General features: G+C 35.2%; 2 protein-coding genes across 6 annotated transcripts in view; one reads left to right on the top strand and one right to left on the bottom strand.

The window, feature by feature from the left end:
• The window catches only part of LOC102675670 (venom acid phosphatase Acph-1-like), a 41012-nt gene that overhangs the window by 8417 nt on the left and 23463 nt on the right, over nt 1–9132 (top strand). The window contains exons 2-8 of one of the 5 annotated variants that reach the window (XM_006607733.2): nt 6986–6995; nt 7444–7624; nt 7777–7952; nt 8032–8278; nt 8380–8506; nt 8627–8829; nt 8998–9132. In XM_006607733.2, coding sequence (XP_006607796.1) covers nt 6988–6995; nt 7444–7624; nt 7777–7952; nt 8032–8278; nt 8380–8506; nt 8627–8829; nt 8998–9132 — 1077 coding nt within the window. In that variant the 5' untranslated portion in view covers nt 6986–6987. Of the gene's footprint in view, nt 1–2029; nt 2166–6985; nt 6996–7050; nt 7264–7430; nt 7625–7776; nt 7953–8031; nt 8279–8379; nt 8507–8626; nt 8830–8997 lie in introns of those variants that run through there. The other 4 variants (XM_031509316.1, XM_031509313.1, XM_031509304.1 and 1 more) reach the window with 4 other exon arrangements.
• LOC102675800 (protein CLEC16A homolog) lies at nt 241–5410 on the bottom strand. Its single transcript, XM_031509320.1, has one exon. It carries the CDS (start codon nt 4669–4671, stop codon nt 3577–3579), a length of 1095 nt encoding a protein of 364 aa, XP_031365180.1. The 5' UTR covers nt 4672–5410; the 3' UTR covers nt 241–3576.

Below are 9132 nucleotides of genomic sequence, written 5' to 3'. Positions count from 1 at the left end.
CTCTCTCTCTCTCTCTCTCTCTCTCTCTCTCTCTCTCTCTCTCTCTCTCTCTCTCTCTCTTGGAAACGATGAGCGAAAAAAGAATAAGTTGCGAGTAAAAAAAAAAAAGGGAAAAGAACAAGAAATTTCTTTTGGATTTTTGAAAAGGTTTTTTCCGAGTAGAGCGATAATTTTTAATTTTTCAGAAGAAAAATAGGATGTGGAATTAAACGCAACGGGTGAAATAAGAGAAAAAAAATCGAATCTTCCAATGTGTTTTTTATTCAACATTGCACATCCTTAAATACATTTGGTCTCTTTAGAGGAACATTATTGGTGGGAATTTGTTTTGCCTATTTCGAATCTCCTCTTAAATTAAATCTTATCATAACGTCGTATTAATGTATATAAAACGTACAATTTATTTACAAAGGTACTCTCGATGGCAGTGCTATCGACCCGAAACAACGTAAAAAAAAAAAAAAAAATCGCTTTACAAAATTCGCCTCTTTCCGATTTGCATAATCTCACCACTCGTCTCGCTGGTAAAGAAACAACGATGTTTATTATACGACGATAGTTCGATCATTTCTCGAATCCTCGAGTCCAATACTTTCGAGAAACACCGTAATTTGAAGGGCGCCGTTCGAAAGAGACTCCCTCCCCTCCCCCTTTGTCTCTTTTACGTTTCTCTGGTCGCTAGTCTGCAAATTAGAAGCGAGTTATGATAATATCGTCTAAGACGAGCACGCGAGAAGAAACCAACTACGCATTTCATCCACGAAACGAATGGAGAATAACGAGGTTTAAATTTGAAAAAAAAAAAAATAAAGCCGATCTTTTTCGAATTTTCGTCCTTCTAATTTACCGCCCACGGTAATTTTAAAATATCAATAAAAAGTTGTAGAATTTATATCATGATAATACTCATCTTTTTCTATGTCACGATTGAAGGAAGGAAAAAAGGCTGTTGATATATTTGTGAAAAATCTTTGGATTTTTAATATATATAATATTTTTAATATAAAGATAAATACATTGATAAAAAATTGATAACCGATTAATGTTTTTTTGCATTAAACGAAATTGACTCAGATAAAAATCAAACAAATAAGAATCTAAAATGGATCCACAAATATATCAACACTCCATGTTTGCGCGCATTACGTGCCATTATCCCCCCTTGAAGAGGTTAAGAAAACTCTTTCAGCGCGGCAGGAAGCGAGAATCTAAGAGAAACCGGCAAACGAATCGATTGCAAAACTCTGAAGAAGCATCTCTGGAAACACGTTCCGCTCGGGTGACACGATGTCTCTGTCCAGAATCCACGTTATATTACCTTATATCCACGCGAAACGAAGAAAACCACGCGTGGCGAATCCACTTTTTCCACGGTGAATAACAAACTGCCTGCGTTACCGCCGCGATCACGACCTCTATCGACTCAACACCTAACCTATTACACGAATGGATCCAAAGCGTGTCCTCTCTCGTTATTCGTCCGTATAAAATCTCGATAGACGATCGAGAATCGATAGTAGTATTCGATTATATATTGGAACGAAGACATTCTTTCGCTCGTCGTCGTCACGAACGTCTTTTTTTCTCTTCGATTGAATCTTTCTATCGGAAGAAGTTAGGCGGAAATAGATTCGTGTCGGGTCACAAGAGGTCGGTTTCTTTTTATTCGAATCTCGATTAATCGTCGCTATCGTTTTCGGACGAACGATAATTTCTATCTAGTTTAATTGAGCATGCGCGATAACGCACGACATTTCATTACGATCAGTTGCGTGGTTATCAATTATTTTTTTCATATCCTGGATAGATATTACCAAGAAGTTTAAAAAAGCATCGAATTAAGTGATAAAACGTGATATAGTAACGAGTGACCAGTTTCAAAAGTGTATTAGAACGCAATTTCAGTCGTCAGAGAGAACACAACAATGGCAATCAGAAGGATTTTGCGTAGTCATGTTAAATTATGGAATAACGGAAAACTGGATAGCGTTCGATCGAATATACGCGTAACGTATGTAGTTGTTCTCTATAAACGATATATTTTCTTCAAGAGGAGAAGATATTGGTCTTACACTTTTGCATTTTCACCCGTTGTTCGGCTCGAAGCAAAGGCAGGAGCAACAGCAGCAGCACCAGCTTTCTCACAGCGGCGTTCTGCGGGGAAGGTAACTCTCCGCCGTTCCATCTCTATCCCTCTTTTTCTCCGTCCCCCGTGTTTTCGCGTCTGCGCGCCACCATCTATCATTCTGTCAGCTAGGAGATTTCAATTTGCTCTCTTTTTGCGCCATTACCAGGGGCCGAAGCTCGCGCAAAATTGTATTTAATTGTGATTGACTGCTAAGTGGAGGTGGCCGACCACCGCCATTTGTCCTCCCATTTTTGCATATCCCTAATTGCGGGAGAAACATCGCAGAAAACCATCCAAACAACCTGTCCTCTTTCGCTTTTGTCTTCCGCTCTATTCTTTATTATCGGGTGTCATGTTCGTGGGGAATATATATCCGTTTTCGAAGGATGATCGTTGATTGTTTTCGCCTCTCGAATCGATCCTCTAAAAGAGAATATATCAACATCTCGTACGATTCAAACCGGCAGTATACATGATCGTAACTGTGATTGAAAAAATAATCGCGACGCACTGTCTTTTTCCTTAAACTGTTAACGAATTCTTTGGTTCATCTCAAAAAGTTTAATCGACGAGATTCCCGTGTTATTATTTATCATCACGGTAAATTTCCTTTCGCGAAAATTATTCGATCGATTCTTTTAATCGGAGATAAAATCAAAATCATCCTCACCAAGAAGAGAAAAGAAAAGAAAGTATGCTCGTCGCGTATCTCGTGAAGCTGTTTTTTCTCGAGCCAAAGACGAGAAACATTTTTCTATTTGTTGTTTCAGAGAAAAAATAGCTTTACTTTTTTTTTCGCTGTCGCACGGATCGATCATCGTGATCGAGAGATCCCCCATTTTTATATATATGTACACAATTACCTAAACAACGTCACAATAACTTAATTGCGTCTAATCAAATATTTACACGAATCCTACGACTAAAATACACGATAGCCACGTATACGTTTTCGATATTCGCTCAAAGCAGCGATCCCCAACCTGTTGATCGCGAGATATTTGTTTAATTTCGATTTCTTTCATTTTTCATCGCTTTACACAGAAAAAGAGAGCATCTGGATTGGAAAAAGATTGGAGAACACTGAAACTACATCGAGGCTCGTTTCGCGTATCAACGCATCGCAATCGCGATTCGATCTATGAAAAAATATCCTGGAATCCGGCAACAAGGCCGCGCGGAGGGAAAAGCATTAGCGACGTGTTTGCGCGCACCAATTATCGCTAATTAAACTATCGGGTGGGAACGAGATCGATTCTCGTCGATTTTCGAATCTTTCCCTTCAACGTTTCGTCATTTACCTTTCAACGTCGATCAAGCGTCGCGACATCGTTCCTCTTCAATCGGTCCAACGTAAATTATCCACTTGCAAGTTTCATCGAGCAAATTTATCGAATAGAAGCGATCGCTGGACGATTAATCGCACGTTTTCGCGAAATGTTCCAAGTTCACTCTCTTTGCAGCAACTCGTACAACGCCGCGATATAAGTCTGCGCCATTTGCAGAGTCTCGAACTTGCTCAGCTTTCTGTCGTTGCCCAAACTAGGTACCACGTCCCTCAGCCTATCGAACGCGTCGTTCAGACTGTTCATCCTTCTTCTTTCCCGCGCGTTCGCGGCCAGCCGTCTCTTCCTCAACACCTCTATACCAGGCGTCGTCCCGTTTTTCATCCTGTTGTGATGCACGCTCTCCCTTGTCTTTTCACCGGACGTGTATTCGATCTTCCCCTGGTACCTGGCCGTGTCGCGCTTCCCGCCCTCCCCCTCGCCCTGCTCGACAACGTAGCCCTCGTTCCTCTGCACATGGGTATACGTGCCACCCAAATAAACAATGTCGCCTCTTTGCCCATAAGAGTTCTCCCCGCTATTATTCCTAGCCAAAAAACCATCACCTTTCGGGATACCGAAGAAACTCTCCTCGCTCTGCCCAACGAAATCGCACCTGTCGTTCCCCAAAGTATCCGTGTTGCGCTGATGATGATGATGATGTTGCTGATCTATTTTTGACGGCACGTTCTGTTTACCATCCTGACTGGTGGTGGAGAAATCGGCACGGGCCACGGTCACACATCCGTCGTAAACGTTCGCGCACTCGTTCTTCTCCCTCATCGTCCTCGAGTTGCATCCGCTCGAGGAGTGGCCGATTTCGTGATCACGATGATGATGATGATGATGATGATGGTGGTGATGATGATGATGATTATTATTGTTATTATGATGATGATGATGGCGATGATGATGATGCTCGTTCCGGCAAGCTTGTTGTTGATAGTAAGGGGACTCGTAGAACTCGGTTTCGAGGTTGAAGGAAGCGGGGGTGGCGGCCAAGCGGAAAGTGGCGTTCGTCGCGCCGATCTCCTGGTACTCGCGATTCTGACAATCGACCGAGCTCACGCTCCCGCAACTGCTACCCCTAGATCTCGGTGGTTGAGGGTATATCTCCTGTTGGGCCCAGCTACGCGGATTCGATTCCGGGCTACTCGCCGACCCGTAACCCTCCGAATCCAACACCTCGTATTGCTGGAAGCTGGCGTAAGTGGTCATTCTCGTGAAATTCTCGTCTCTCGCTCTTTCTCTCTCTCTCTCTCTCTCTTTCTCTCGCTCTCTTCTCTCCGATATATATATGTATGTATGTATATATATATATCTATATATGACGATTCAACGCATAATAAAAACACTATTACTGTTTTTTTTCTCTCTCTCTCTCTTTCTCTCTCTCTCCCTCGAGGAGGAGGAAGAGGAATTATCGTTCGTTCCTCTCCTTGATTAAACGAATTCCGTCATTTCGTGCGGAAAAATGGTAAAAAAAAGGAGAGAGAAAAAAAAGAAAGAAAACTTAAAGGAAGTTGAAAATTTGGAAACGAGGAGAGATCATCGTTCGTTAGAGGGGAAAGGAGTCGCGGAGAGGATCGCGAAGGATGAATGGCGTTATATGGTTCGCGTACGGAAGCGTTGCGTAAACTGACTTTAGAAACCGGGGATCTCGTGGTCTGGACCATGCTGCCCGCTTTTCTTAGGGCCCTATGGTGGGGAACGGAGGACTCCCGGGGCCCACGTGGAAGGGATCCCCGTGGAGGAGTGTGGAAGGGGTCGACAGGGAAGTGGGCATCTCTTTGTAGAAGCCGCGCGACCGGACACGCCCCTCGTCTTCCTTCGTCCTTCTTGTTCGCTGGGGGCTCTCCTTTCGCGGCCGGGGAGAGGAGAGACGAGAGAAAGAACACGAGGCGCCGCGTTCCTGCCGCGCTTCAGACGCGGCAACCGCCCCATTTTTTCTTTCTTTCTCCCTTTTTTTTTTTTTCTTTCTTTTTCTCTTTCTTCCTTTTCTTTTCTTCCCTTTTCCCTCTCTTCCATCCTTCTCCCGACGCGATTCCACTTATCGAATTATCGCCAAAAATTGAAACGGACGAACGACCGCTAATTTTTTAATCCTTCTCCCCTCTTCTTCTTTCTCCTTCTCCTCTCTTTCTATCCACCGAGTCGAGAAGATAATTTCTATAGAGACTACAAACGTGTATATTTATATAAAATTAGGCAATTGATTAGTTATTTTAATAGTAGTGAAAATTCTATCCTATGTTAATTTTATATATATATAAAATTTTTAATTTAATTATTTTATTTTTTTTAATTTATTATTTTTTTTAATTTAATTATTATTTATAATAATTATTTAATTTTATATATATATATAAAATTAGGCAATTGATTAGTTATTTTAATAATAGGGAGAATTCTATCCTATGTTAATTTTATATATATAAAATTATATATGTATAAAATTTTATATATATAATATATAAAATTTTATATATATAAAATTAGGCAATTGATTAGTTATTTTAATAATAGGGAGAATTCTATCCTATGTTAATTTTATATATATAAAATTATATATGTATAAAATTTTATATATATAATATATAAAATTTTATATATATAAAATTAGGCAATTGATTAGTTATTTTAATAATAGGGAGAATTCTATCCTATGTTAATTTTATATATATAAAATTATATATGTATAAAATTTTATATATATAATATATAAAATTTTATATATATAAAATTAGGCAATTGATTAGTTATTTTAATAATAGGGAGAATTCTATCCTATGTTAATTTTATATATATAAAATTATATATGTATAAAATTTTATATATATAATATATAAAATTTTATATATATAAAATTAGGTAATTGATTAGTTATTTTAATAATAGTGAGAATTCCATTCTACATTAATTTTTCTTCTCTTCCAATATTAATTTATCAATTGGAGATGATCTGCAGTTTAAACCTAAACTAATGTTTTGTACATATTTTCAATCATATCTGTAATTCGATAATTTATATTAATTTATATTAAACTATTAATTACCGTGTCTTTTTTTTAATTACATTTTTGTTTTTTGTTGAAAAAAACACATTAATTACATACACATATATCTCTGAAAAATTAAATATTTTAAGAATAATGGAAATATTTTAAAAACTTGAACATTGATGAATTACAAGTAAATTATATTGTTTGTAGATAATAGTGCATCTTTTTTTAAAAATATCGAATCAATATTTTTTATTATATGATAGAATAAAACAATAATGAAATTTATAAGAATCGATTAATAATAAAATCCGTTTCTAGAGTATTGTCATGTATATAATGTATTTTCTAAAATCATTATTCAAATATTATCGAAATTATGATAATATACACATTTCTGAATATCAATATTTGTAAAATAATTATCAAGTTAACAGGTGTCATACATTAAACATAAGTTCAATTTAGGTATATATAACAGTATAGTGTATATAAGAAAAAAATATTTGCGAAATAACAGAATGTTACAGTAATGAGTATTTATCGAATTTTCGAATATACTTCAATTTTCTACATGTTTGTTTTTTAGATTATTTTGTAAAAAAAAAATGAAACAAAATATTCGATCGTTGACATTTTTCGATAGCCTATCGTTAGTTAGATAAACTGTCCACCACATAAAACTGCGTTGACATTAGATTTTTTTTTTATATTTTAAAATACCAATTCTTCGTAGTTTTATCTACTATAAACATATGAACGTTGCTCGAACGAAATAAAAGTTCGAATGCTCAACGCACAATATTTGGTAAGATTTTGTAATATAATTATCGATATAAAAGAAAAATAGCAAGATTTATTTAATAAAAAAATAGAAAGAAAATATTATATGGAATCTTTTCTAATTTAATATAGATAATATATTTTGAATAAAGCTATAAATTTATTTGTTAAATTATATTTCAATTACTTTCAGAACAATGGATACCACGTGGACTCTAAGATTCATCGTTTGCCTTCTTTGTTGTCGAGCATCTTTGGCAGAACTGAAACTTGTACAGACGATATTTAGACATGGAAACAAAATGCCATCTAATATCAATTTTTATCCTAATGATCCTTACATTAATTATACTTACGAGCCGGCGGGAGAAGGAGGTTTAACAAATGTACGTAATAATAACATTTTTTAATCATTTTAATTAATTTACGATATTATGTACGATATACATAATTTTTCTTCCAAATGTTATATAAAAAAAAAGAAATGAATTCGATTAAATAACACGAATTAATTGTGGACAAATTTTAATTTACGTAGGTTGGTAAAATGACCATGTACAAAGTTGGCCAATTCTTTCGAGAAAGATACGAGGATTTTTTGGGAGAAATTTACACGAAAGAAAATATTTTGTTTCGCTCGGATGAAGTAGATAGAACTGTAATGAGTGGACAACTCGTGGCAGCTGGACTATATCCACCTTCCAAAGAACAAAGGTTCTAAATTAAATTTAATGGTTGCCAATTTAACAAACTATATTACTATATAAGGTAACTTCATAAAAATTTACTTTAGGTGGAATCCAGACTTGAATTGGCAACCTATACCTGTATGGACAATACCACGTACTATAGATTGTCTTTATAATACTCAGTTTTCTCCAAGATTTGATATGTTGAGAAACATAGTGGAAGAAACGGACAAAGATGTGATACAATTTGAAAAAGACAATAGAGATGTTTATAAATACTTGTCTGAACACACAGGTGGTAATATCACACAATCAAAAGTATTTTCATTATATCAACATTTATTCGATCAGGTATCTTTTCAACTTTTGAAATTAATTCGATAGAGATTGAAAATAATTAACATACTTTTTTTTTCTATATAGAAAACGTAAATAGAAATAATTTTTTTTAGAATAATATTGGTTTGGAATTACCAGAATGGACGAAATCAGTTTTTCCTCACGGAAAACTTGACGAATTAGCTATATACGACATTTTGATTCGTACTCGTACTCTGGAATCAAAACAAATATCAGGCGGTAAATTTAAATTTCGTTGTCATTCTTTTCTTATTTTTACGGAAAAATAAAAATTCTAAAAATTAATACAATGTGATTTCATCAATTTATTATACTATTAATAATTCTTTCACTCGACAGGAATATGGATTCGCGAATGGTTAAATCATGTTGATGATTATATAAGCAAGAAAGATAGGCGAAAAGCGTTTATGTATGCGGCACATGATCTAAATATCGCATGTATACTTTCTGCATTGGGCAATTTCAATAACGAAATTCCTTACTATGGTAATAGTCTGATGTTTGAATTACACAAAGACGATAACGAATATTACGTTCAGGTAAAAAAAGTATTTTCTATAAAAAATAAATTGATACAGAATATTACTTTTGAAATTGAAAGATGATCAGTAAAAATGATTAAAAAAAAAAATCACATAAAATTAAAACTTTTTAAAATTAATTTCTATTATTTTTACAATTAGATTTATTATTACCATTATTCACAGGTGCTTTATAAAGATAAGGATAATATTCGAGTTCTTAAATTTCCTAATTGTGATAAGATGTGTCCATTAAATGAATTCAAGAAATTCGTAGAACCTTTAATATCGATTAATATGGAAGAAATATGTGGACAAAAA

Source organism: Apis dorsata, unplaced genomic scaffold (genome assembly GCF_000469605.1).
Source record: "Apis dorsata unplaced genomic scaffold, Apis dorsata 1.3 scaffold_11, whole genome shotgun sequence".
Lineage (NCBI taxonomy): Eukaryota > Metazoa > Arthropoda > Insecta > Hymenoptera > Apidae > Apis > Apis dorsata.
The sequence above is the reverse complement of the archived record's forward strand: the minus strand, read 5'-3'. Positions and strand labels throughout refer to the sequence as shown.